This window comes from Pyrus communis, chromosome 10, assembly GCF_041283825.1.
Source record: "Pyrus communis isolate YQ-2024b chromosome 10, ASM4128382v1, whole genome shotgun sequence".
NCBI classification, from domain to species: Eukaryota; Viridiplantae; Streptophyta; class Magnoliopsida; order Rosales; family Rosaceae; genus Pyrus; species Pyrus communis.
The window spans coordinates 26,220,390-26,248,272 of NC_142574.1; the positions used below are offsets into that span (position 1 = coordinate 26,220,390).

Here is a 27,883-nt window from a genome sequence, read left to right on the forward strand (position 1 = left end):
GTCCCTTAACTTTAACTCAATTGTAGCAATGATCTTTCCAACATAACTCGTTTTGACAAAATTTTTTACGTGGTTGATGAAAATGACCATAATTACATACTTTGATGAGTTGAGAGACCCTAATTGTATAAATGGGCATTCCAACATAACTTATTTTGACAAAATTGATGAAAATGACTATAGCTACACATTTTGATAAGTTGAGGGACCAATGGTAATGGACTTTTAGTTGAGGGACCATTGCTCCAATTTGATTAAAGTTGAGGGACCATTACTACAATTTACTCTTTTATGTGGAAGTGAGTGCCGACTGTAGTGTTGTACTGGACACCGTAGCAATCAGTGGCGGCTTTCACGTTCTGTAATGCACCGTATGAGCAACACTTGCACTGCATCTTAGCCAAAAGGTCGAGACAAAGAAGGAAATTTGAACTCAAGTGCAATCATGACTAACATAATGTTCTATCCAACTTACCCAAATCACAAAAATATCTTTCAAACTCAGGAACAAAAGAATAACTGACATAGAATGAGTTTATCGTCGCGTGATATTCTTATTCAATAATTTATCATTACGTAAGAAAAAACTTACACATAATAATATATTATTAAACATGAGAAATCACGTAACAGTAAATTTGTTTTATGTAACAATCGTGTTTTCGACCTTTGGTATTCAAATGGGATCGCTGAGGGCATGTTTAATTATTAACCGCACGATCTCATTAGAAGGAGATCTAACGGTCCCGCATGTAATCCCTTACTAACGGCGTCTCCTTCTTCTTCCGACCAGGATTTCTTCACGTTACCTTCTTTCTGCTGCTCTGGTTTAAGGGACTGTGTGATATTCTGAGACCACTCAGCGAGTTCACTCGGAGACTTCGCCTCTATCTGAAACGCCAAAAAACGCATCAAGACCCAGTATTTTGATTCCGGTATCTCTCTACCCATTTGGAGATTTATGCAGGTTTCAATCCAAAACCCAGAAGAAACCCTTCTAATCCCATGCCAAATTTCTCAACTTACTACTCGAAGCTCCTCGGCAGCTCAATCCTACAGGGCGTTTGGAAGCTGGGTCTTTATCCAATCCCCCTATGTGAGTTGTTAACTTCTTCACTTCTCTCTCACTATTCAGTTGTTGCAATTCCATCCAACCAGACTCTCGAAGCCGAACCTGTAAACAATGACGAAATCCAGCCCCCAATTTCTGATGAAATGTTCAGGAAAGGTGCCAAATTGGGTTCTTACAGATCGGGTGATTCGACATTTTATTCACTCATTGAGAATTACGCGAATTCGGGTGATTTTCGGTCCTTGGAGCAGGTTTTGGATCGCATGAAGCGCGAAAGGCGGGTTTTTATTGAGAAGAGCTTTATTCTGATGTTTAGAGCTTTTGGAAAAGCGCATTTACCCAATAAAGCTGTAGAATTGTTCTACAGAATGGTGGATGAATTTCAGTGTAGACGAACTGTTAAGTCGTTTAATTCGGTTCTTAATGTCATTATACAGGAGGGCCATTATTCTCATGCTATAGAGTTTTATTCCCGTGTTGTTGGTACTGCAAACTTGAACATTTCGCCCAATGTACTCAGTTATAATCTGATTATCAAGGCCATGTGTAAGTTTGGATTGGTTGATAGAGCGGTCGAATTGTTTAGAGAAATGCCGAGTAGGAATTGCACTCCTGATGTGTTCACGTATTGTACATTGATGGATGGATTATGCAAGGATAATAGGATTGATGAGGCGGTCTTTTTGTTGGATGAAATGCAAATTGAGGGATGCTTGCCGAGTCCTATGACGTTTAATGTGTTAATAAACGCATTGTGCAAGAAGGGTGACTTGGCACGTGCAGCGAAGCTTGTTGATAATATGTTTCTCAAAGGCTGTGTTCCAAATGAAGTCACTTATAACACCCTTATTCATGGTTTGTGTCTCAAGGGTAAGTTGGATAAGGCAGTTAGTCTTTTGAATCGAATGATTTCAAATAAATGTGTGCCTAATGATGTGACATACGGAACAATCATCAATGGACTTGTTAAGCAAGGACGAGCAGTTGATGGGGCTCGAGTGTTGATCTCTATGGAGGAAAGAGGGCGTCATGCAAATGAGTATATTTATTCGGTCCTTGTTAGTGGACTGTTCAAGGAGGGAAAATCCGATGATGCAATGACATTGTGGAAGGCGATGATGGAGAAGGGATGTAAACTCAACACTGTTGTCTATAGTGCTCTGATAGATGGCCTTTGTCGAGAAGGAAAACCAGATGAAGCCAAGGAAGTATTCTGTGAGATGTTGAGTAATGGTTACATGCCCAATTCCTTCACTTATAGCTCCTTAATGAGGGGGTTCTTTCAGACGGGTCAGAGTAAAAAAGCCATTCGTTTGTGGAATGAAATGGCAAACAAGAATTTTATGCATAATGAGGTGTGTTACAGTGTCCTAATTCATGGTTTATGCAAGGATGGGCAACTCAAAGAGGCCCTGATGGCATGGCAGAAGATGTTGGGAAGTGGACATAAACCTGATGTTGTGACTTATAGTTCAATGATTCATGGCCTTTGCAATGATGGTTTGGTTGAGCAGGGTTTGAAACTTTTCAATGAAATGCTTTGTCAGGAGCCTGAATGTCAACCAGATGTTATCACTTTTAACATACTTTTCGATGCTATCTGCAAGCAGAGTAATATCTCCCTTGCCATTGATATTTTAAATAGAATGCTGGATAGGGGTTGTGATCCCGATTCAGTTACATGTGACATCTTCCTGAGAACTTTGAGAGAAAAGCTCAACCCGCCTCAAGATGGAAGGGAGTTCTTAAATGAGCTTGTTGTCCGTCTATTTAAGCAGCAGAGGATAGTAGGTGCTTCCCAGATTGTGGAAGTAATGCTGAAAAAGTTTTTGCCACCCAAAGCCTCTGTGTGGACAAAAGTTGTGCAAGAGCTTTGCAAGCCTAAGAAGGTTAGAGCAGCCATTGACAAATGTTGGAGCAGCCTATATTGCTAGTCTTAAAGTAAGGCTTTTATTTATTTTTCTCACCAAAGCTTGGTTAGACGGTGACTGGAACTATTTCTTTCTTACTTTGGTTGTCGGAGCTAGGTATTAAACTCTTTAGAGTAAAAAATAGGAGGTGATGTCTTTTCATTTCAATCTCCCATATTTTCTCACATACTACAATCTAAACTTTACTGGCATGCAGTACGCTTGCCTTATATAGTTGGCGGTCTACGCTGTAACTTAGAAGATTGTTGATAATACAAATTTGTCTTTGGATATAAGGGCACATAGTATGCCAAGGATTGGAAAATCAATATTGGTTTCTACTGCGTAGAGTAATGTTACTTTAATGTCAGTGATCGTTCTACAACATAATTTTCATATTCGGTTGGCATATTTCAGTTTCTGTCCATTGGTTTGGAGAAGGAAACCAGAAATAATGAGGCTAACTTTCGGTTGAAGGATTAATGATATAAGTGATCCAGCCTTTCATAGGTACTTAGAATTACTACCATTGGCATTATCTGCTTTACGTTTCTTTCTATCAAATTGTTCTCATATGAAACTTCTGAAAAAGTGGATTTGCTTCACGGTCTCTTACAGTCGGCACTCTTGCAAATTGTGACGTTTGGACAGCTGTTTTATGAAGTGAGCAAAATAGTTCATTCCTCTAAGCAGCATAGGTCAAATCTGCAGATGACAAAGGTACTTGACTGAAACTATACGAACTGCAATCAAATCTCTCATTAGGCATTTACTTCTTTTTTTTTCTTCAGAAAAGACAGACAACTAAATTTTGATTTTTCCTTGGTTCTAAGTTGGTGCAGGTCGACCTGGGGCAATAAGCTTGTTGGAGAATATTGAAATGTCCGTTGGTAAAAAGGTGATTTTGGAGTCAGGTACAGACTTGAAGACTGATCTCTTCATCTTATGCCTGACATGTTATGGTAATCGATTTTCTTGAACATGGAATTACTCTTATTTCTTCTTCTTTTTATTTTTTATTTATTTTATTTTATTTTATTTTTTTGTTCCATTTTGTGTCTAAGACTAGATGGCTATTAATGTATTAATGCTAAAATGTGGAACAACTTTTACTAGCATAACGAATTTCCAATATCTATTTGCGTTGTAGTGACACCGTTGGGTTAGTGGTGAAATGTGTCTGAGAATTAACTCTCTCTTACTATTTTGTACCGCTTTCATTGCTGACAAGACTGAGCGAAAGTGAACAACAAACTTCAACTGTCAATTGATTGTAGATTGCATGTTACCAAACAAAATCTCCACATAGCTATTTGTATCGGTGCGCCTTCTTTCTTCCTACTGTGGCAAGGATACCATGAACCCAGCCTTGTATATTTTAACTTTTGTACGCAGATTAATGCATTTGTTCATATTTTTCATATGTTCAGCTTGCATTCTATTTCCAGCATTATTCTGACATTTGATACTCATTTATAAGTAATCATCACATTGCTGCAAGTAGTATAGTTTTGTTTACTGTTACACTAAGAACAATTTTTACTCGGAACACGTTGCATCATAACATGAAAAGAAACTGAAGCAGCATTCATACAAACATTCAGAGAGTTCTATGATTTCAAGGCTCTGCCTTCTCTCTGATATTGCCGCCATCGACTTTCAGGGATTCTGGCGTGTCTTGCTTATGCGCCATATCGTAAGTTGCATGCAGACCAAAGAAGACATAGTAAATAAGCATTACCACAGTACAGATTCCAAATCTTTCAAAAGCTTCAGGACCCAAGGATCCCATAAGGAAGATGTTTGTCGCAATTGACAAGGATGGCAACCAAGGAACCAGCGGAACTCCCCAAACTTTTGGTGACCTTTGTTGAGGTAAAAACACCGCCATCGCCAAAGTCCCAAAGAACCAAAGAGGAACCGTCACGACGTAGCCAACCCAACCGTTGGGATTCAGCCCCCAGTAAGCTGAAGTCCCCATTGAGGAAGCAATAATGACCAGCAAGAAACTTGCTAGCTTCCAGAGGTGTTGTTGTGGGGTGATTTCTCTCACATAGTATCTCCTCACTAGAAGTGCGACTGCCATCATCATGAAGATAAAGAGCGTGCTCACTGATAACAGGCTCGCCAAGACATCCAAGCTCGAAAAGAAAGCGATGCAGCCACTTGAGATGGCAATCAAAACTGTAGCGTTTATGGGGGTTCCTGTCTTTGGATGAACAAGAGCAAACCATGGTGGAATCATGTGGGCTCGTGCAATATGAGTGATATACCGTGCCTGTCCAAGTGTCCCAACCAGAAGAACAGTGGTCATTCCCTTAAGCGCACCAAGAGCTACCAGGTACTTGGCCCATGTCATGCCGATGCTTTGAAATGCCACAGAGTAGGCTGCATTTGGGTCTATATCTGTGTATTTCTGCATCATAGGCAGTGAAAGTGCCATTAAACAGTATACGACGGTGATGATTGTCATTGATCCAAGCAATCCGAGCGGTATGTCTCTGGATGGATTTTTTGTTTCTTCGGCCATGGTGGCGATATTGTCAAATCCTCCATAAGCAAAGTAAACAATTGCAGCTGCCTGAAAGACTCCTTTGGCCCCGAAGGGAAAAAAGGGCTTCAAATTCGACGGCTTGGCGTGGACAAACGCTGCAACTATCACAAACAAAATGATAACGTTATTGACTGCAGATGCTATCCAGTTCAAATAAGAGGTCTTCCTTGTGCTGATCATTGCAATTGTTGCAGCTATTGCTAGTACAGCGACGGCTATCGGGTCCAGCAGATTGAACCCCTCCGCCAGATTTGTGTGGATGCGTAGCGAGTTGGAAGGACGATTCAAGAGCGTTGTGAAGTAAGAAGTCCATGCTCTAGCAACTGCTGCACTTCCGACAATGCTCTCTAGAAGTATGTTTCCTGCTGTTATGAATGCAACAAAGTCCCCCAGTTCTATCCGCAGGTAAGCAAAAGCTCCGCCGGCCACCGGGACTTCTACTGAAAACTCTGTGTAGCAGAAGACAGAGAGCATTGCCGAGATACCAGACGCAACGTAGGACAAGACAATAGCCGGTCCAGCATGCTTATGCGTTTCTTGGCCAGTAAGCACAAAGATGCCTGCACCAATGACCGAACCAAACCCGAACCAGATGAGATCCCACCACGTGAGGCAGCGCTTCATGTCGTTCTCACTTTGCTTCCGAAGCTCCCGAATCTCATTGTTGTCATTCGATCTGCTGAGGAGACGGTTCTTGAACCTGTGGCCTGTTTGCGACAGGGCCGCTCGGTATGTGCTCCAATTCTGAAAGGATTCTTCGGGCAGGAAATCTTGTTTGCTGCATCTCCAGTAACTTCTCGGCTGGACATCTTCACCCACTACTTCCATGGAACCCATTACTCTCTCTTGTCCCTTGTAATTTGCTTAGCACTCAAGGCACTGTGGAATGCTAGATACTTTTGAGTTCTGTTTAACGTATTGAAGGTCAGTGTGAAATGATAGAATATATGTGAACCAGTCACAAGATTTGGAATCTTGTCAACAACTTGCCCTTGCCATTTCTTTTTAAGTTAAAAGAGGTCCATCAAGCTAGGCTCTAGCGGTCAAAGTGTCAAAATCAAGACCCATTATTATTATTTACTATTGTTATGGAAAAACTATAATAAATTGATTTTCGGTTTCAAAGAAAAAATCATTATATATATGTTTCTTGCAAAAAACACTTCAAATGCGTTTTTAGGATCCACTCTGATTACTAATGATTGATTTCAAAAATATTTTCATCAAAAAACGCTTTCAGTTATTTTGAAAGTACTTCCAAACAAGTTTATCATCAATAAGATTGATATTCAAATATCTTCTTAGAATGTATTGATTTGACCCCATAAGCGGGACCACCATCCCATAGCATGTTGCTACCAGAAGCCCATATTTCGTCAATTCCCTATTTCAATTCCTATAATTGAGGGACGCCCTTATTAATTTAATAATTTTTATGATCCTGCTACTATGAAAAAAATATGCTAGACGTGCTCAATTGGGTGAGATTTTTGAATTAGATCGTGCTACTTTGAAATCCGATGGTGTTTTTCGTAGCAATCCACAAGGTTGGTTTATGCAGAATGCGTCCATAAACACGAAAAATACTAGGCTAAAAATAATAAGCTAAGCGTAAATTGATATGCTGATATTGTAAATAAGGACCAATGAGATAGAAAAAAGAAACTGTAATTTATAAAATTCAGAATTTTTTTACTAAAATCGAACCTAAATCTTTAACTTATAAGTAAAAATAAATATTACTACAAACGGCAGTATATTATTTTATGGTAGATAAGATAAACAATACCGCTCAAGCAGTGGAATCTGCAGACTAAAAGTAAATGACAATAATGCATTCAAGCCAAGTTGCACCGCATAAATATGCCAAGTCATCACAATAAACAATCCGACAAAACCAGCCTACTCCACTGGATTACCTTATCGTCCGCATCATTTGAGTCACTTCAAATAAACAGTTATTATGCAAGCGCGTCGTAATTCAAGTGGTTACGATTATTTATCACCGCATACCAAATCTTACCTTCGATTTCTCGTCCTCACGCTATCGATTGTACGCAACAATGTAAAAGTCAAGAGTTCTGAATGGAGCACGCACAACCTCAGCTTCACTATCAATAATTGAAGGCAGTCGCGTGACAACAACAAACCAAAAAAGTCCAAGTTTGATCCTTCAAAAGCAGAACTAGATTAATAAAAGATGAACCCAACACATAAAAAATAAAGGAGTTTAACGAAAAGCTTCTAATACTGTTCATTTTTACTAAAAATTACGTTTTTATACTAAAAAGTCAATCCTGATACTATTTATCGTTGAAACTCAAAGTTTTCAAGCTATTTTTATTAGTTTTTCTTAAAAAATAAGTTTTCAATCCTGATACTATTTATCGGGAATTCGAACCGTTGAGATTTGATCCAATAGCTACAAACAAGGGCTCACTTTAAAAGTCATAATAACTTTAGCCGTTGAATCAAATTTCAATGATTCAGATTCTCGAACTTAATGAATTAGGACAAAGGAATCCGGATTCCTAAAAAAATAACTACATATACCCGAGGAACAGTGAAAAATGTGCAAAGCCAAACGAGTTGGCAGAACTTCATGTCACCTAACACGACTAGATTGGTAAGATATTCTTAGATTCGACAGTAACGAATCGAAGACAAAAAGAACATCCTGAACAAAATGTTGAAAACTAACATAGTAAACAAGTCATTCTATTTTTCAAACTTTTTCGGAAGATACAGTAACAAAAACCTTAAACATGTTAAAAAAAAAAAAAAAACAAAAACAAAATTGCCTCAAAATGCCTTTAAATATTTACAAAAAAAATGCCTTGTTGTGTTTAGTTGTGTCTTGATTGTGTCCAAATTATTGACCTGTCTAAACCGTGTCTGAAGTGTTTTTGCCCATCGAGATGTCCGACACTTTGATACTTCGAAATTGCGGAGCGTCCGTGCAACATAGATCAGGGGTTTAGGGTTTTGGTGGTTCGATTGGGTACTGGATGCTAGATGCTGACATGCTGGTTCGGATTATGATGAAGCTAAAATGGTTTAGTTTTACTTGTGAAAGGGGAAAATGATGAAGACAGAAATTCTCAAATTGCTATTTGACAAAATATTGCAGCAAGGGTCACATGAATAAATAGTTAGGTGTAATTTGCCACCTATGGTTACCTCAATTGGCGTAAAAAGATAAATCACACACATGACTTAACGAAAATTTGAAATTAATTGGGTAATTCAAGTGATGCAAGTGGTGGAATGAATTGGTGGTTATAATTTTAACTTTATTACTCGAATTCAAAGTTCTCCCCTTAAATAAATTAGTAAAGAATACCATTTGTAAATCAAAAAATGAAAATTCACATGACAAGTTGTAAATTGGGTAAATTTTCTGGTGCAAATTCGAAAAATTTCCCCATTTCTTACTAACAAAATTGTTGCTTTTTTTGGTAGATAATAAAAAGTGTCGTTTTGCTAAATGAACCTTGTTAAATGGCACATCACTCATTTAGACTCTTTAGCCAAAATGGTCTTTGAAATTTGCATAACTCATCACTTTAATTCTTGAGATTTGAAATCAATAGAAAGTGGTTTCTGAGTTTGTCTACCATCAATCATTTTGGTCATTCTTTAAAAAATTATGTTAAATAAGGATCAAATGACAAAAATACTCTCAATTTAATAAACAATAGGCCAAAATGATTTGACAAAAATTGAGAACATTTCTGTCATTTTATCCTTATTTAATGAAGATTTTTCAAGAAATGACCAAAATGATTGATGGTGGACAAACTCAATGAACACTTCTATTGATTTCAAATATCAGGGACCAAAGTGAAGAGTTATACAAATCTCAAAGACAATTTTGGCTAAAAAGCCACTCTTTTATTTCCTACTTCTTTTGCGTGCGCAATTACTTTATTACCCATTTTTCCAACGGAAACAGACCAGAATCTCATATCCAAAGACAAAACAAGAACTTACGAACACAAAAACAAGTCAGATACATTTGCACTCAGTCCATCCCAATCACGGTGCCATGCACGACACCAATCTGTAAAGATCTCAGACATCCCGGAGAGCCCCTAACACAAAATGCAGTTGAATCTCCTCTCACCAAATGTAATTACAAAACCAAACACTCCCTCCCAAAAAAACTAGGACCCTCCACATGTTCCTGAGGACTCAGCAACATCCTTCAATCTCAACGTTACCGCCACTTCTTCGATCATTTTACCCCTATCTCCGACGCCATCCACGGCCCTGCTGAATCTCTTCAACCATATGTCGTAGTCCACAGGATATGGTGTTCCACAGAGACTGTCCACGTAGTCTGCAAATGCCTTGAGGAGAGGTGAAACCTCACCCAGCTGCTGTTGGATCGAACGCTTTGCCCAGCTTGTCTCCCTCCATTGCAAGGTAGATTCGATTGAGTCCTGCTGCTGCATTGTTCCCCCGCTCACGAACAACATAAGGTAAACAAGGCTTTCGGCGTCTGATGATGGACAAAGTTTCCCATGCTGAAGTGCATGAGATGAAGAGAACTGTAGGTTTATAGCTGGACTGTCCCGGTCTTCCAAAACTGCGCGGCCCCATGATATTGGAACGTAGAAACCACTGTTTCTTGAACCTTGTTCGTCAACGACACGAATTATGTTTTCCGGACAAATATCACCATGTTGGACATTTGCCATTGTGGCACTTCTTAGAGCAGCTAGGCAGTCTCTGCAGCAGCGAATTGCCTCCTCAGGGGAAAGGGGTCCATCTTGAGAAACAACATATGAAACAGGTTCACCAACTGGAGATGTCACTAGTATTGGCGTCCCACACAACGGATGATCACATCGACCCCCGGGGGTCTGCTTCTTGCAAGGGCCAGAATGCAAAATTCGCCCAGAGGCAATCATTTCCGGCAAATATTTGCTTGTAATTCCCTGATGCTTGAATATGTTTAGCACTTTTGTTTGCCTCTGCACTTGGTACCAAAGACTCATGTCCTCCCAACAAGGTTCAAGTTTGGTCGGATGTGCGCCGATGTATAAAGTCAACAACTGTGTCGGATAATCTAGACAAACTGCACTGTAGAGGTAATGGTTCCCTGCCACCAGAGACTCTTGTACTTGGAAAGTTTTCTGCCCCTGCTGTTGCTCTTCCAGCAGCAAAACCTCACCCTGATTAAGCTTTAAACGCGAAGCACTGTGTTTGAAAACTTGACTATTAGTTTGGTCAACTTCAACAATCTCTCCTTGTTGATGACTAGATTGTTGTAGGTAAGGAACCAGACCATTCTCATTCCCACCGAGGCAGAACTCCATCCTACGCTTCTGAAGGCGAAGGCTGTGATTCGAGACTAATGAAGCTATTGACTTCCTTGGCGGTCCATTCCATTGTACAATAGCGTTGTAAGTTGCCAAAAGTACCTGCAGAGTTCCTAGGTCTCCCCAATTTGCATTCCCGAATTTGTTCCATATCCGGTCCACTGGAGACACAGAGACTTCAGCATGGTTCTTGATCCATTCAACCGCAGACTTGTACGGGTTAGTTGAGTTTAATTCGAGTTTACTAAGATCACCTCCAAGTTTAACCACCCCTCCATATTTAGAATCCAGAACCAAAAGGAACACAGAACTGCTCTTTGTAGCTTTAACCTTGCTCAAACACCTAGAAACAAGTATATGAATACCATAAAAGAGGGCTTCGCAGACAACGGAAGCTGATAATTTCAACTCATTTCCTGACAATATATCAGGTTTAAACAGGGCAAACTCCATGATTTGATCCCATTGGACTTGCTGATCACTCCCAATTTTCGATATCAATGCTAAACCACAGAGCTTTCTAAGCCCTCCCCTTGAAATCGCCTTCTCTACACTATAAAACTTGGATCCAAGAGAACGCGGACAAGATACAAATAGCGGAAGCTCACCTCTTTTATGCCAAAATGCATGCCACAAACCACTCACTACAGCATGAAGGAAGTCTTCCAACGCAAGATATTCGTCTTCATTTGGATCACCGGAAGCATAAGGTGAGCATGGCATCCGGACAAGTTGCTGAAACAAAACACCCTCCAATGCCACATCAAGCTTGCGCAATTCATCGATCATAAAGGGAGGACCAAAACCAGTTGCTGAATCTTCGCACGAATTCTCCGAAACCCAATCCCCAATACAATCTGTGAACAATTCGAGGTCAACAAGTTTCCTTGAATAGTCCTTTAGCCCCTTGGACACTCTTCTGGAAGAAGAGGCAAACTTGCTTGAAGCTGAAGCGCCGGAATGTGTGGACATAACGGAGTTAGACCTCCGAAAACTACCATTCGAGCTATGGCCCGGAGACAGCAATCCCATATCATTTTGTAGCAAACCAGATGTAAACTTTCTAAAACTTCCACTCAAACTTTGCTCAAAAGACGAATCGAAATCGTTATGTTGATTACCTAATTTCATTGCTAACATTCAACAAAACCCAGAAGCAGGAATACAACAACAACAACGAGCTGATGATTCAGAGTTCTTTGGGGAGTCTGAAACTTGCATTTCTCACAACACAATATACAAAAACATGGTTTGCAATGTCACAACATGGAGATTTGAACCCTCATTGAATTAAAAAAATGTGCAGAAAAAATGAAAGGTGGGGCAAAGATTGAAATTTTACTGAAAACCCAAGAGCATCGAGAGTCCCATCCAGATCTCTGAAGCATTGATGACTGAAAAAGTGGATGGAAATGTGAAAAGCATTTGAAAAATGCAGACGGGTTCTTCTCCTCCACCTTCAAAAATGGTTGCTTGTTTTACCAGAGAACAAAAATGGCTGGTTTTTAACCCCAAAAAACGGTTGCTTTTCTTGTCTCTAGTTGTAGGCGTGCTGGTGCATTGGCCTTGGGAGGAGGGTCCAAAAAACTCTCACCACCTCTCAGGAGTCGGTAGGTGAGAAGAGAGAGAGAGACAGAGACAGGGAGGAGAGAGAGGGAGAGGGAGGGAGGGAGGGGGCCTGTAAAGCTGGGATAGCAATAGAATAATAAAAAAGGGAGGAGGGAGGGAGGGAGGGAGGGGGAAGAAGGTGGCAATGAGCGACAAGAAGCGGCAATGAGCGACAAGAAGCAAAGGGGTTGGAGGCTGAGAGGAACCCAAGTGAGCTTTGTCTATCCCCACAACAATGGGGCAGTCTTGGTAGCTGGCCCCTTTGGTCCCATTGGACCCAGTGACAATGACCACTCTCAAATGTAGTCAAAAACTGAATCAACTTCCGACCCAAAAAGGAAATTATAAAGAAAAAATTCTACATAGTTTTCACTTAAAAACATTCTAATTTTTTTTGACAAAATGATATTCAAAACCATTCCAAATTATGGAAGATCAATTCAAATTTTGTTGTAAGAGCAGATATACCGTCTTGACCAACTAGCCTGCTAAATATTCGAACTTAAGTACAAGATAGTGAGTGCATTACTCTGAACAACTTGCATATCATCTCTAATATATAAAAACATTCTTAAGGGTTATAAAGATAAGGAAATATTAAAAGAAAAAGGGATAATATAAAGTATGAAGAGGGCAAAAGAGGGTCAATTAGAGTCAACTCTTCATCTAGTGATGTATTTTGTATCATAGAAAATTAGGTAAAGTTCTCACTTTGGGTGGCCAAAATTTGCAGGCTCACAGCTCTCCTTTTTTCCTGTAATCATCACAGACAGTTGGAGTGCAAAGTTGTAGGCTTGCTTTATTAACGTGACTGATTTCCGGATTAACCATCACTATCTGAATCTCAGAAAGATCTTAAATTATTGCTAGTTGTTTGCAAAGGAAGCAAAAATGATTGAACCAAAAGCATCTCTTTTCCATTGTAATTTTGCTGCAAATGCTACAGCCTTGATTCAGATGGTACAGAAACAAATTGCACAAACGCACCGCCGGCCAGGTACAAGTTAACGGAATTGCATCGATTATGGGTAAGAGATTACAAGTTAACAGCAGCATCACCGGCGAAAATGCCCCTCAGCAGCTCAGCTTGCTGACTTCTCTGAAGTAATCCATTCTTTTGCAGCTTCTAAGTCGGGAAGGACAACTGCGCCAGATTTCCTCCACTCATCGGCATCAGATGTCTTGAACCTATCCAATAACAATGCATGCATCCCTATACTTGTTGCCGGGACATAGTCTTTGCGCATGCTGTCCCCTATGTGCAGAACCTCGTCCGGTGACAGATTTCCAGCCCTTTCGAGTGCCAGCTCATAAATCTTTGGGTTTGGTTTCTCCACACCTTCTATACCAGAGAACACTCCAAAATCCCAATCGGTTCCCTGAAAAAACCATTGATATGATACAATCAGGATGAGAAAGACATGAAAGCAAACCAAAACTAAGGGATCTGCATACCCAAGTGTCAAGTAATGCTGCTGAAACAGAGATTTAACTAATTTACCTGGTGCACACCCAAGGCTGGAAGAATTACATCTCGATAACGGTATTCTGCATTGCTAATAATTCCAACTTTAAGACCTTGTTCATGGACCCATCTTAGAAAGGGTTGGGAGTCAGGAAAGATGGAATAAGGAGCAGAGGAACCAAAGGATGCATATATACGTCGGAACACTTTCTCAAATGTCTCCTCATCGTAATGATATCCAGCCTATTATAAAAAATAAAAAAAAGATGTCCATTTCACAATTCATTATTAAGAAAATTATTCGAGAAAATTTGTTGGAAAGTCCTAGCTGATACTATTTATTGTCTAAATTCTATTAGGGGGATGATGTTCTCAGTTTTCTAGATTAGCAAGTTCTGTTAGTTATTTAGAAGCACCACAAAACCTTGGCATCGGATACAACAGTTGTCAAGAAGCTAGTTATCACAGAGAACTGGATCAAGATCGAGAACCCATGTCAAATATCTTACCCTTATAAAGGAGTCTCTGACACAAGTTTTCCACCATACGATGTTGGGCATTTTCGCAGCATGCCCGAAACATGGATACTTGGTGGCCATGTCTTTATATGCATATTTGAAGCCCTCATGCACCCTTTTGTAGTCAGGGCATTCCAGCCCTACAGCTTTGGCTGCCATGCAATAGTAGTCACCAAGCTCCCCCTTGTAAGCTAGCAATGTGCCAGTAACATCCACAGTAATGCACCGCAACTTTGACAACAATGACATTGTAAAACTGTTTTGTAGTGAATCCCAAAAAATGAACCACTAAATGCCTATACAGGAACTTTCAGTATACGTTGGGATCAAAGCACCAAATATTGCTGCAGTCAACCAACCTCTTCAAGGAGTTCCAGTTATCACTGCATTTTCACAGTAGATTTATTAGGTTATGATGTGAACGTTCCAATTACAGATACTTAGTACTGTCAAAATAGCATCAGATTCAGATTTGTAATCCTGCGGCGTTTATCTTATAGCATTACTGTCATCAGACTCGGAATTCTATACAGAGATGAAAACAACTCAAACAAATTACAAAGACTCCATGAATACCACCCCGTCTAAATATCATTCTTTTCTTCTTTCTTCCTAGTACAAATAAAACTAAGATGAATTTCCTACTTATGCATTGCTTCTTGGTCTACAAAACCGGAATGGAAAAAGATGACCTGCTTCAGCTATATCTACATTTCCTACTTATACATTGCTTCTTAGTATACAATAACAAAAAATGTAAAAAGCACTGCTTCTCAGTTTCTAATAACACAAAAACCCCGCAAACATAAATCGGAATCAGATACAGATGCAGATCACAATCACTAATTACAAAATTACGAAGGACCAAAGCGAGTTAACCCTTCGCCGGACACCCTTCAACAAATGACAGATGTAACAAATGCTATACATCAAGATCAAATGATTTCTGAGTTGCATAGTTAATAGCATTAGATACTTCGTCAAAGGCACACTTAAAGCAATAATCAAACAGATAATACATCCTATGTTTTGTTTTTACATAGCATCTTGATGATAACAAAATGCCCTTCCCCCAACATATAATTTTAGATTTACAAAAGCATTAAAGGATGAATCTGTAACAAATCCAACTACTATATCAGACTTCCAACTTACCCAGATGCCCAAATCACACCAAATTTTATCTGTATCATCAAAAGTTTAGCCTTTCTGTTCATCCCCAATCACCACAACTAAAAAATTACGAACTTGCCGTAAAATGCAGATATTCCAATCCATTTAATTTTAATGTTCTAATTTTTCAAGAAACATCCAATATAAAGCACTCCAACAAAAGATTCCAAGCAAAGATTAAAACCGAATAAATTAATAAACACATCAGATTCTGACGGATATAGAATAATCAGAGAAAATGCAGCTTTAAAAAAATTATGAGATACCAACCAAATCAAACTCAAATTTCCACCAAAATAAATTAATAAAATAAAAAATACTGCGCAAGAAGAGATTTTGAAGCTTACCCAGATGCCGAAATGGGCGAGAGAATCTGAATTAGGAGAAAACGCAAAGCCGTTTATGGTCATAGAGCTTCAGCTGCACGTTCATGGAGAACGAGGAAATAAATAAATCAGTCACCTTCCTAGCTTCTCAAGCGGATTACATCACATACAGCAGGCGCAGTTAATTGTAATCTGCGTCCGCGGATTTTGGTTGACTGCTTTATTTCTTGGTTTTAAAAATTTCACCCCGCACTTTTACTATTTGTTTCTTTTCGGCCCCTCCTGCTGACTTGCCGTGTGACTTTGTTTTTTTCAAATTGACAAAAAATAAATGTCTTTTGAAAATTATATTTTCAGATGTTTTGAGATTTATCCGAAAATCTTGGTCGATTTTTTTTGACAATGCGACATTTTAGATTACATGTTAGATACTTAATTATGATTGACTCATATAATTTGAATTTTTATTTTTTGTCCGATATCATTGTATTCATTAAAGCAATAAACTTGTAAATAACGGGAAAGTTAAGCAGAAATTGAAAGGGGCATTTTTTTTTTCTTGATATAACTATATAGTTGTACTAAGGAGTGGAGGAATAAATTTGTATCGAACTCGCCATTTACGAGATTCGAACTTAAAACATTTCATTTACAAGTAAAGATGAATAGCATTAGACTGTAGCATTATTGTTTAAGCATCAAAACATTGAGAATTCCAATTAATATGGTTCAACTTCCTCTCTAATTGGAAACGACTGAAGAGAAATGCTAAGAAGACTCGCTTAAAAGTGGAACTCTTTATGGAGTCTTTGTTATTTTATATTTTTTACATAATATTTTATAATGCTACCACAAAAATTAATTGAAATGGCAAAGAATCCGTAGAAAATTTCACTTTGATAAATTAAACATAATATAATTTCCTCTTGTATTTACTATTTAGTGGAAACATATGCTTAGGAATAAATAAAGCTGTCACACATTTTCTGCCATGATTTGGAACCTGATTGCGATGTGGCAAAAGATAAACTATTAAAGACTAAAGTCCCGATTTCTCATAGGTGACCAAAAATATAAATAAAAAAAGAAGTTTAGGAGTTGCAAGTATAAATAAATTAAATCCGAGGGTCTCAGTGAAAAGTTGAAAACTATGGACGCTCGCGGGCTGGTTTGGGTTGCCTGTGGTATTGTGCACCGGGAAAACATGTTCCACGCATTCCCGGTTTCTGGTTTTTGGTCCATCCAAAGTTTCGAGACCAAAACTCGGCGTTTGGTGGCACTTAATGCGAAACCTGAAAATTAATCAGGCACCTAAAGTTAATAGGACTTTTGTCCCGGACTCTTTTCAAATCACTTTATTTATTTGCAGATGATGCTTTAACGCAGTGCAGATTACAAACTTGCGTTTTGACAAGAATGGTATCAGTTTTTTGTTCGTAATGCGTATTTTGGCTCGCTATCGAGAACAAGTACAGATACAAAATGAAGCGGATCTGTCTACTGTATGTTGTCAAGATGCACTACGTACCTGCTCGAGTTATGACTCGTTTGAAAATATTTTTAAAATGACTTAAAATGTTTTTTTGAGTTTTAAAGCACTTCAATTGCTTTTTAGAAGAAGCACCAAATATATGTTTTTTGCAAAAAATACTTAAAAGTGTTTTTCCACGATGCACTAAATTTTTACTAAGAATTGATTTCAAAAACATTTTCACCAAAAACATTTTCAGTCATTTTAAACACACTTCCAAACAAGCCCTTAATCACCGCAAGAGAGCTTATTCAAGATGCCTCATGTCTGTGTGCAAGAGCCAAAATCCATCATATGTTTTGGACGAAAGTCATACAAAGTGAGGAAACATGCAATTCAAATGTTATAATGCCAAAACATTGTCTGAAAATCACGTCTAATTGGAACAAGGAAAACCTAAGAGGCCTCGGCGGCAGGTTGAGTCACTCCACTCTTCACCAACAGTTTGCTCAGTGCATCTGGGGAGCACACCTGGTACTTCACTTTACCTGAAGGCAAGACAAAGACTTCCGCCAACTCGAGCTTATCGGATGTCAGGCTAGTGCTGTCCATTGTCTTGCTCAGCACCTTCAGCGCAAGCTCAACTGCCTCTTCTCTTGTTATTTCATCCTTGTAGTCCTGTTTCAGCATTGACTGTGCCGCCTGGTTGTTTGCCCCAATGGCTGCAGCCTTCCAACCGCCATAGTTTCCACTTGGGTCGCTCATGTACAGCTGAAAACCGTAGTTTTTATCCCAACCTGCAAACAGAAACGAAACGCCAAATGGGCGGAGCCCACCAAACTGCGTGTAGCCTTGTTTGGTGTCACATAGAGATTGGACTAGTTGTTCAACAGGCATTGGCTCTTGGTAAGCAAATGTGTAGCGCTGTGCTTGGACCCTGGCTGTGTTGATCAAGATGTTGGCATCAGACATTATCCCAGCCACTGCACATGCGACATGGTCATCAATCTTGTACATCTTCTCTGTTGATGTAGAGGTCTGAAGAAGCTTGGAAGTCACCTTCTTTTCACCTACCAACACAACTCCATCTTTCGACAATATCCCAATTGCGGTCCCTGCATTTCCAATGGCCTCCATAGCATACTCAACTTGGTAGAGACGACCTTCAGGAGAGAAGATCGTCGTGCGGCTGTCATACCTTCGAGACATTTGATATCAAACTGAAATATGTAAAACAATGAAACTGATTAAATACCAGCTCATAAGAAGTATCAATGGCAATTATCAAAGTTTATTTAAGAACATGGAATTACAAATGAAATTTCAGGAATTAAACGAGTCAGGAATGCATCCAATAAACATGTCATCTTCAGAAATAGTATCTATAGAAACAATGAAAATGTATTCGAACAAATTGAAATGGCTCTTCGAATAAACCCTACAGTGGAAAGGAAGAAAATAATAGTTCTTGTAGCTTCAAGTTAATAAAGTTAAAATAATTAAAACAGAACATATATCAGTAACATCACTTTTTCCAATGGTATGCACTCAAATTTGGACTCAAAGGGGTAAACTTCTCACAAAGTTGTCAGATTTAGACATAATACATAAAAGACTGAAATTCACTACAAGTTTTTGCAGCTGCATTTTGACTCTAGCCACAAAGAGTTCCTGCTTGTTCCCAACAGCTGAATGAACATGAAGGTTCCAAACAAAATTGCATACATTTATACTACTGAAACTTTATGTCGCTAAAATTTCAAAATGTGGTAATATTTCCACCCCTTTTTCTCTTTCCATGGACTGGGAATACAGTTAACATTGGTCAAAATTACAGTATATTAACCCATATTTTAATAATTAGGTATGTGTCTGCAAATATTCTAACTTCCTAACAAACAGACGTAAATAACGATCTAGCATTGTCCATTTTCAAGTTACTATCTGCCGCAATCACTAATACTTGCAGTAAGAAAGTTACTATCCACTCTTTAAGACCATTGCTCAACTACAGGGCCAACAGTTCACGTACTATGTACCAGAGGCAAACAAGTTTTACAGCAGCAGAAAAATCACACTAATTTCCACATTCAGTAAAGATATTGTAAGTTGTAACGTGACCCGTCAAAGAAAAAGGTTTAATTTTATACGGCATCAATACACATCTTGACACAATGGACAAGGCTACTGGGTCAATCATAAGCAGAGTTTAGGCGTAGACTACTTCTGAGCATAACTAGAAAAGGAAAAAAATGGAACTAGACCCAAAACCAATAAACCTGATATTAGCTTAATTTACGAGAAGATTCTACTTTAAACTGGAAACTATAAAAACTGATCTCAGTATCCACTACCCAGGCTAAAACCCTATACCTTTATTACAACCATAGCTTATTTCCAGTCTTGTCTGACTCTAATTTCCTTCCAAAACTATTGGGAATCAGTCAAAAATACTACAAGTCCAGTAGCAGTAGAAAACTCGTACTAATTTCCACATCCAATGAAGATACTGTAACTTAAACCATTCAAGGAAACAAATTGAGTTTTATTTAGCACCATCGACGAATCAGCAAGGCCGACAAGCCTACTGAATCAAGGACAAGCAACGTTTAAGCATTGACTACAAAGTCGAAAGGAAAGCATTGGAATTAGAATCACAACCAATAAACCGGATTTTCGCTAAACATACGAAAAGATTCTGCTTCAAAACCAAAATGATGAAGAATTGATCTCACTATCAAAGCTAAAGTGCCGAAATTCTCAGGAAAGATCAAAACACTATCACAATATGACCTAGAAAAACCAGAGAATAACAAAAAGCTTCATCTTTTACCTTATTCAACTTCTAAAAAACTCACAAAAAGAACCCAGTAAAAATTGTCACTAATTCCTCCTAAACGCCGAGTAATCCGACGGATTGAAAACAAATAGACAGTACCCTGCTGTGGTTCTCTCTCTACAACCCCAGAAATTTAGCACGAATCTACCCTGAAAAGAAATGCGTATGTAAATTCAAGACACAAAAATTCAGATATTTACAAAGAGAGAAGAGAAGCGGACCTGATTGGGTAGATCTTGAGCAATAGAGAATCGGAGATAGTCTGAGAAGCACGAAATCGGGGAGAGAGAGAGAGAGAGAGAGAGAGAGTGGTGAATCAACCATGGAAGGTGTTTGTATAGTCTCTCTCTCTCTCTTCTCTTGTCTTGCGCAAAAGGTTAGTGCACATCAATCAATCTGGGCCGTTGGTTTAAAGCACGACTTGGATCAGCCCAAATTTATACCCGACCCTTTGTTTTCGACCCGTTATGTTTAGTATTTTTAAAGAGTCCCGTACCGTTTTCTTGATTTACAGACAGAAAGAATACGTTAGTATCGAATTTGCTAACCACAAAATTCAAACCTAAAATCTCGTACTTACAATTAGATCCGATCACCAACTTTCGGTCATTTATTAAATTTAACATCGGGTGGAAGATAAGTAAACTATACTGTGCTTATAATGTTATCAGCAAAGCTGATGTGGTCCAAGGAATGATACAAGTGCACTATAATATACACAAGGCACTGCCAAGAGCTACCTTAAATCTGTAAGGTTCTTAGGTTCTCTCAGATTCTATACAAGTATTTACTAATTACTTCGATTTAAATACAGCAATGTGCAGAACGACATCATATACTATGCGTTCTTGGTTGGTGAGAAATAATGAGCAATACTGGAACCCCGTTTTACTACATTATGCCGCTTGTGAGGCCGGAGCAAGGCACGAACTTCTTGTTGTATTTCCGGTGGCAGCTCATCGATGACAGAGGGGTCAATCTCATCGACATTGTAACTCCATGATGCTCCTGTTCTTTGTTCAATTTGAGATGAACCACCCACAATGGAAGCCCCAGCTTCTTCGAAAGGTCTTTCTTTTGGCAGCTCAGATTGATTACTATCCAAACTGCTATCATTTCTAGACTGGGAGCCTGCAATATAACTCAAGTTTAGCAAGAGAGGCAAGGACGAGTCTTCATATTTTCGATTTTAAAGCAAGACAGTGGCAGGACACAAATTTACCAACAGATAGCGGTGCTTTAACATCTTCAGTATTTTTAACACGTTCTGGCTTTTGTGGAGCGCAAGATGGATCTTGATTCTTAAAGAATCTCAATATCGAAGATGTTCCCTGCCATACAGTATCATCATAAAGTTAAGCCAAATCTTCTACAAACCCAACTTCCCATATACGAGCACTTGATGGCTAAAAAACAGGAAGACGACAACTTTGTTGCAAAATATATTCATTCTTCTTCATCCTAGATTTTAGGTAGCATTCATGACATTATTGCAATGCCATAGACAAAAATGAATTAAAGAGATGGTAAAAATGATTTGAGAACCTTGTCTTTCACTGCTTTTCTTTTCTGCTCCTGTCTATTGGAACTAGGCATGTTAAATGTAATAACACATGGTTCATCCCCATAATTAATGTTCATCTGTCGACTTTGATTCATTTGTGAGCAGTGCTCACTTCCTGCATGGATATCCTTAATTATACAGACAGAAGGAAAAGAAAAGCAGTAGGTGGGATAACCAAGAGTTACATCCTGTGCAAGATACTACCTGAGGTCGACAAGGGTACAGATTCTTGGGTGAATTCATCTTGTATTTGATTTTCTGAAGATGGATTCTGCAAATGAAAGAGTAAATCATGATTCTCATATTCCCGAGCAGAATAGGAAATGATGACAAATAAACGACTAAGCATGCAATTAAATCATTGTAATTAGCGTCGCACAGCATAGTATAATTATCATATAAAAATAGTGAAAATACGAGAAGTGCTATTTTCCAGTGAAGTAATGCCATGGAAAGTAACTAAATTGAACACAACTGAGAAAGTGGGTAAAAAGAAAGTAAAGCAACTGTAGATTGGAAACTGAGGCCACAAGAGAAGAGTCATAATGGAGTCAATCTCATAGTCAGTTGAAGCACAAAGAATCTAAAGATGATATATTTCCGCCCATAAGACACAATTACTATTAAATCTCATAGTATATACATTCTGGTTGCTTAGATTTCAGGTGCACAATTAAACGTAAACCTCAAAAAAAAATAATAGAAAAACCTGGTCATTCAACAAATCCTTTTTGTCTTCCAGTTGATCCGAACTAGGCACAGCATGCTTGATCGTGGTTTCTTCACCAGGGAACTCAATCTGTGGCTTAGTTACATTCACCTCCGGGTTGCTTTCTTTACCTAAATCCACAATTCGCTTCCATCAGAGTGATTAAGACTGATTTGAAACTATATTTAGTAATTACACACAAAGGACAACTAGGAGACTGGAAATACCTGCAGGTGGCAAAGGATCAGCTTCTTCAAAAAGGGTATCCTGTGTTTGCATTGTCGAAGAGCAAGACGTATGATTGCCATGAAAGTATTTCGTGATTGAAGCTGTTCCCTGCAAGATGACATATCCGCAAAGTAAATACGATGCTATAAAAAAATGGATTTCATTTGTCCAAATACTTCTTTCCTGATAGAATAGTTCACTTTCTTTAATATGCTAATATTCTGAAGCACCAACCAGCAGATAATGATCGCAAATGTTACACGGCGTTTTGAGAAAAAAGAATCAATATCTAACGATTCTTGTAAAGTTCTTTAGGGCATGCTGCAAATGACCATTTAGAAGTGTTTTAAGCGGTTGTAAATAGGGCAGAGAGACCTAGAAATCAAAGTGGAAAGGCAGAAACAATGGATGAACCATACACAATATACTAGGAACCAAGTTTGGTAAAACTTACAGATGGTATAGGAACAATTTTACTTGCTGAAACAGAAAGCGACGTTATTCCCCATTGGTTGTTTTGATTTCCTTTTATTTTGGCTGTGTATGATCCCAAGTATTCTCGTAATGCAGCTTGAAATAGACTAAAAGCATCCTCTTGTATCTTGGCTGTCCCATACCTTAAGGGACAAGACTTCGAAGGAAACTTCTTATGTGAATCTGAATCACTGGCCTGAAGGGTAAATCATGGTCAGAACAAAGCAAAATGGAAAGAAACCATACCCAAAATTTAAGAGTATCTCCACTGGTAGGGGAAAATTTAATGGTAAAAAAGAGAAGGTTCGAATACAAAACAGATAGGTACCTTGTATGCAGTACCATGCATCATTAGTGTGTGAGCTATCCTTTTGTTCTGGTCCAAGTCAGATTGAAGACGTTCACTCAATTCCTCACAAAGTTGATTAAGCCAATGCTGAACCTGCAAAGAACCAAAAACCTGGTATGACGACCATTGAAGAGAATATATTATAGAAGCCCCTTTCATTCCATGTGTAACACAATGAGGAATTTCCCACATCCCCTTAATTTTGGTAAATATATGATTACTTGAAAGAAGACTGAAATTTTGTTATGCTCGAATACCTATAAGCCACATTAGCCATTTCTGCATGCAATTTCTTGCGATTGTGTCATTTCAAATGAGACTATGAGAGAACCATAAGTCTGTGAAAAACTGTAAACCAGTGAGTGCAGAGTGCCAGTACAACAAAGAATGTGTGCAGCTGAATTAAATAGTGACATTCATGTAACTTCTCATGATGTTTATATTGAACTAAAAATTTTCAATAGAAGCAAGGAGACTTGGCATATTTACATTTCCCATTAGTTGAGTGACATTTACGAGATTAAATCCCATGATGGCCTAGTATGTGAGATCAAAATCATTCACCGCTAGTGCAAGCTACAAAGCGAATTTGTCTATTGGAGAGCATACTTACAGAAGCAATCGTCTTCAAAGCCTGAGGTCCAGGAAATGTCTTCCCAGAACCATGGCTTTTCGGAAGAAGGCGCCCCTCAACTTCTTCCCCGCTGACCCCTCTAGCAATATTCCATAACCAGGTACTGTGATTCATGAATTATGTAGAGATCAGAAATGAGATCATGACAAGTTGTCATTCAAAGAAAATAATTCAATGATAGGTAGTCACCCGGTATTGATTCCATAGAGTTCTTGTAGTTTTGCCTCTGAAAACTGCAAAAGGTCACCAACAGTGTTAATACCCAGGTCACTTTGTAATGAACTTCCCAACTTTCCTCCAAGCTGCTTCCTGAAAACAAAGATTTCTTTACAACTATGCACTGTTTATTGGGAAATATAAAACTAAGAAACATATAATTAAATCTGGTTTTATTTTGTTCATGCTTCAAGCAATGTAGTTTTGCAATGCAGGTTGTAGTCACATGATGGGCATATCATTTTGACACAAATCTTTTATTCCGGGTAGAACAATCTAAAACTCACATTTTCTTAATTGGCAAGGGATCTAGCAATCCTTTTACAGATGAGAACGGAACAATAGTTTGTTGTGCAGGTTTATTCATACCACTTGCAAGTTTAGCCAGCATCTGATAACAAATCACATATAGTTGATGACACAAAAATCAAAATTCATCATAAGGGTAAGTGTCCTTGACAACATGATAGTCCACAAAGGAAAACAAAATTAGAAAATTTGAGACTAAGGACCACTTTGGTTTCTACCTTATTATGAGCAATGCCAGCTGAACAAGTAAATTCAGTCTCCTTCAACACTTGCAACCTGAGTTCTGCAACAATGAGTGCCCCGCAAGCTAATAGTCTATCACGTCGATCAACACTGCTCCTGCAAAGCCATTTTCGCACATTTTCTTTGGCATCACTGCTGTCCTGAATGAACCCAATTTCAGTATTATAACAGATTTCTAATGCAAGATGAGCATATATAAAACTAGAGGATCGAATAAATTGCACAATACCATATTGACTACAGGATGCTTTTGAATAAACAACGTTAATAATAAAAATTGAGAAGCAAAATTAGGCCTACTAGAAATTTTCAGAAAGTACACCATTATCCCCAAGTTCATTACCTAAGCTAAAACTTCTATACTATACTAAATAGTCAAAAACTGAATAAAAATAAACACAAACTCCAACTCAAAGGAATAAATGCAGTAAGAGACTCAAAAATGGTGTGTAAATGGATTTTAATCTGGGTATGTAAATGTTTAATATTACGTTGTTCTATTCTGCTTCATGATGCATGTTAGAGAGAGCTGAGAGGATGGAAAGAAGAAAGATAATCAAGATCCATGTAAAACGTTAATGTTCCCTGAACTATTGATATATCTTGCTACTCCAAACACACACAAATAAAAGAAAAAGAGACCAACTAAACATGTTCATCATGTTATCTCATAAGGGAATTGGAGATATATTATCTCTGCCAACTTATGCTATTTATGATAATTCAAATTGACACTACGCATTAACATTAAAAATAAACATAATTCATTGACATGTGTTAAGTTTTAACTAACCTCGCTGTGAAGCCCCAAAACATGCGAGTTGAGAGCTTCCTCTTCAATTACTTCCAAGCTGTCGGGAGGAGCTTCCGCTAACATGGTTTCTGCTGCATCAGTAAGATCAAGATACACTTCGTCAATTGATGCCCTCTCACATCGACCCTTCATTGCCAGAATAGAAACCACCTACAAAAAATAAGTTCACTATAAGAACAATTCTCTTAGAGAGTCGCTAATGATAAGAAATCCATAAGACATTAATGTCTCTCAAACCATAGAGACCTCTGATCCCGCATTGCGGTATGTGCTCAAGTCAGCTTTACCACGAGCTACTGGGACTTGGACCAGCTGAATTTGTGGGCAAACTTGCTTTGACTCAGAACCTCGCATCGAACTGAAAATCATGCCTCAGTTGTAGACTTGACACAAAAAAACTTTTTTGTTTATAAAAAAAAGGCACTAGAAGTTGTAACAAGAACACTATTATACCGTTTCACACCACATTTTCGGGCCTCATAGCTGACAGCAATCAAGGCCCCACCTTTCCAGGCGTTATACTGTACCACAGCTGTTGGTAAGCCCCTTAAATCTGGTTGTTTCCTTTGCTCCACTGTAAGTGAGATAGACAATATGACTCCACGACAAAACCATGGATACAATTCTAAGATTTAGCGAAAATGGGGCCGTAAGAAGAGAAAAATTCTCCCAACAGTGCTAACAGCATTTAATGAAATGTCCCAAGATAATGTGTAAGTAATATAATTACGACTTATCCTAATTTATCCAAACGGAATTAAACGGGTGTGTGGAAGCATTTTCCAATTTCCATAAGCTAATCAGTTCAACAACAACAATTTTAATCCCATAGAGTAGCCTTCGTATGTGTTGCTTATTACTAGGCCATCATCAACCAAGTAAGGTAAATCACCTTCTCAAGTCGGAAAATGTTTCATTTCTACGTGTTATTCACTGTCTACTAGTTTTCTGCCAGCCTGTGAAACTTCAAGAGTTTACAACAATCAACAATTCACATTGACAAGATTACATTTCAGCATTGTTCTGCTCAGAAAGGCGAAATCGGTCTCAATTTTCTCGATCAAAGGCCGGAAAGGTATGGTTTTTAGTAATTACATCACAATTTAATACCAATTAACCAAAAACTCACATGGGAGTATCTAAAGACTGCATTTTTTTACTACCATTTATACATTTCCAAACCCTAACAGTCCCCATTGAAAATACAATTACAGACCGAGAGAGAGAGAGAGAGAGAGAGAGAGAGAGAGAGAGAGAGAAAGGGACCTTGAACGTAGAAGCAGTCCATGTCGACGTGAGCAATGACTCTGGAATCAGAGGTTTCAGGCCTTGCCACCGGCATTTTATTCTCTATTCTTTTTCCCTCCAAATCCAATTTCCTCCAGTAATAGTATACGACCGGCAAAAATTGTAGTGGGCGTAAGTTAGTAAAGACGTACGCCATTTGTCTAAAGTGCGCACAAGGTTTGCTCTCTCACATTGCCTTTGGGCTTTATGGAAAGCTTCGGCATTCAGACTACTTGGGCTTGAGTGGGCCCACGAAATATTGCAAACGTCATGGTCTGAACGAGGGTGTGATATTCACACAATCTATTTTACTTTTCACACACTCTTTTAATTTTCGAACATCGGATTGGATGAATTGAAGAAAATCAACTGATAAAAATTAATAAGGATATGTAAGAAATAAAATGGAGTATGTGGATAGCACACCTCTCTGAACTATCCATCTTTTTTTCTTTCTTTTTTTATCTTCGTGGAATCATCTTGAGATTAATTAACTTAATTTTAGGACCTTTTAACTCTCCACAAGTTCTGAACAAACCAACGGTTATAATAAAAAATAGTATTTTTATAATGAATTGTCAATTTGTTTGATTCATATTGATGACCAAATAGTCTCCAAATCAAATAAAACTTTATTGAGATGGTCTTTAGAAGATAATAAAAGGTTAAATTAGGATCTCATCCCTTGTCCGCGATGTTTTTTACTAAAACCTTTCAATTTTTTTTTATCAAAGTTCTCTTACTTTTGTTCACAGCAGCATTTGGCTCGCCGACTCAACGTTTTATATTAATT

General features: G+C 38.4%; 6 protein-coding genes across 18 annotated transcripts; 1 reads left to right on the top strand and 5 right to left on the bottom strand.

Moving 5' to 3' along the window:
* Positions 1–793: 793 nt before the first annotated feature.
* On the top strand, positions 794–6,473 carry LOC137728909 (pentatricopeptide repeat-containing protein At4g20090). Of its 11 annotated transcripts, none has more exons than XM_088677128.1 (5): positions 794–3,013; positions 3,400–3,492; positions 3,634–3,702; positions 3,825–3,896; positions 4,646–6,473. In XM_088677128.1, the coding sequence occupies exon 1, from the start codon at positions 1,006–1,008 to the stop codon at positions 3,004–3,006; it is 2,001 nt and encodes a 666-aa protein (XP_088533254.1). In that variant the 5' UTR covers positions 794–1,005; the 3' UTR covers positions 3,007–3,013; positions 3,400–3,492; positions 3,634–3,702; positions 3,825–3,896; positions 4,646–6,473. The 11 variants fall into 11 exon arrangements, with proteins under 11 accessions (XP_088533254.1, XP_088533253.1, XP_068323810.2 ...); XM_088677127.1 differs by having other exon boundaries at positions 808–3,013; positions 3,601–3,702; XM_068467709.2 differs by having other exon boundaries at positions 808–3,013; positions 3,601–3,702; positions 3,825–3,944; positions 4,646–4,781.
* Positions 4,433–6,373, bottom strand: LOC137727303 (cationic amino acid transporter 5-like). 2 transcript variants are annotated; one of them, XM_088677129.1, is made up of 2 exons: positions 5,044–6,373; positions 4,703–4,960 (listed from the first exon to the last, which is right to left on the bottom strand). In XM_088677129.1, the coding sequence occupies exons 1-2, from the start codon at positions 6,371–6,373 to the stop codon at positions 4,755–4,757; spliced, it is 1,536 nt and encodes a 511-aa protein (XP_088533255.1). In that variant the 3' UTR covers positions 4,703–4,754. The 2 variants fall into 2 exon arrangements, with proteins under 2 accessions (XP_068322268.2, XP_088533255.1); XM_068466167.2 differs by having other exon boundaries at positions 4,433–6,373.
* A 2,849-nt stretch (positions 6,474–9,322) lies between the features above and the next one.
* LOC137728472 (uncharacterized) lies at positions 9,323–12,735 on the bottom strand. Its single transcript, XM_068467251.2, has one exon. It carries the CDS (start codon positions 12,001–12,003, stop codon positions 9,703–9,705), a length of 2,301 nt encoding a protein of 766 aa, XP_068323352.2. The 5' UTR covers positions 12,004–12,735; the 3' UTR covers positions 9,323–9,702.
* A 631-nt stretch (positions 12,736–13,366) lies between these two features.
* On the bottom strand, positions 13,367–16,153 carry LOC137729400 (Haloacid dehalogenase-like hydrolase (HAD) superfamily protein). Its single transcript, XM_068468343.2, has 4 exons — positions 15,975–16,153; positions 14,446–14,837; positions 13,973–14,179; positions 13,367–13,850 (listed from the first exon to the last, which is right to left on the bottom strand). The coding sequence occupies exons 2-4, from the start codon at positions 14,701–14,703 to the stop codon at positions 13,554–13,556; spliced, it is 762 nt and encodes a 253-aa protein (XP_068324444.2). The 5' UTR covers positions 14,704–14,837; positions 15,975–16,153; the 3' UTR covers positions 13,367–13,553.
* Positions 16,154–17,712: 1,559 nt separating this feature from the next.
* LOC137728663 (proteasome subunit alpha type-4) lies at positions 17,713–20,645 on the bottom strand. 2 transcript variants are annotated; one of them, XM_068467388.2, is made up of 2 exons: positions 20,485–20,645; positions 17,713–18,644 (listed from the first exon to the last, which is right to left on the bottom strand). In XM_068467388.2, the coding sequence occupies exon 2, from the start codon at positions 18,631–18,633 to the stop codon at positions 17,881–17,883; it is 753 nt and encodes a 250-aa protein (XP_068323489.2). In that variant the 5' UTR covers positions 18,634–18,644; positions 20,485–20,645; the 3' UTR covers positions 17,713–17,880. The 2 variants fall into 2 exon arrangements, with proteins under 2 accessions (XP_068323489.2, XP_088534028.1); XM_088677902.1 differs by lacking the exon at positions 20,485–20,645 and adding an exon at positions 20,258–20,281.
* A 207-nt stretch (positions 20,646–20,852) lies between these two features.
* POLH (Y-family DNA polymerase H) lies at positions 20,853–27,346 on the bottom strand. The gene is made up of 16 exons (XM_068467387.2): positions 27,070–27,346; positions 26,257–26,377; positions 26,050–26,161; positions 25,783–25,953; positions 24,965–25,129; positions 24,725–24,828; positions 24,411–24,530; positions 24,201–24,324; positions 23,567–23,680; positions 23,219–23,434; positions 22,764–22,872; positions 22,537–22,667; positions 22,032–22,098; positions 21,809–21,942; positions 21,486–21,594; positions 20,853–21,394 (listed from the first exon to the last, which is right to left on the bottom strand). Exons 1-16 carry the CDS (start codon positions 27,245–27,247, stop codon positions 21,102–21,104), a joined length of 2,268 nt encoding a protein of 755 aa, XP_068323488.2. The 5' UTR covers positions 27,248–27,346; the 3' UTR covers positions 20,853–21,101.
* Between the last annotated feature and the right edge of the window lie 537 nt (positions 27,347–27,883).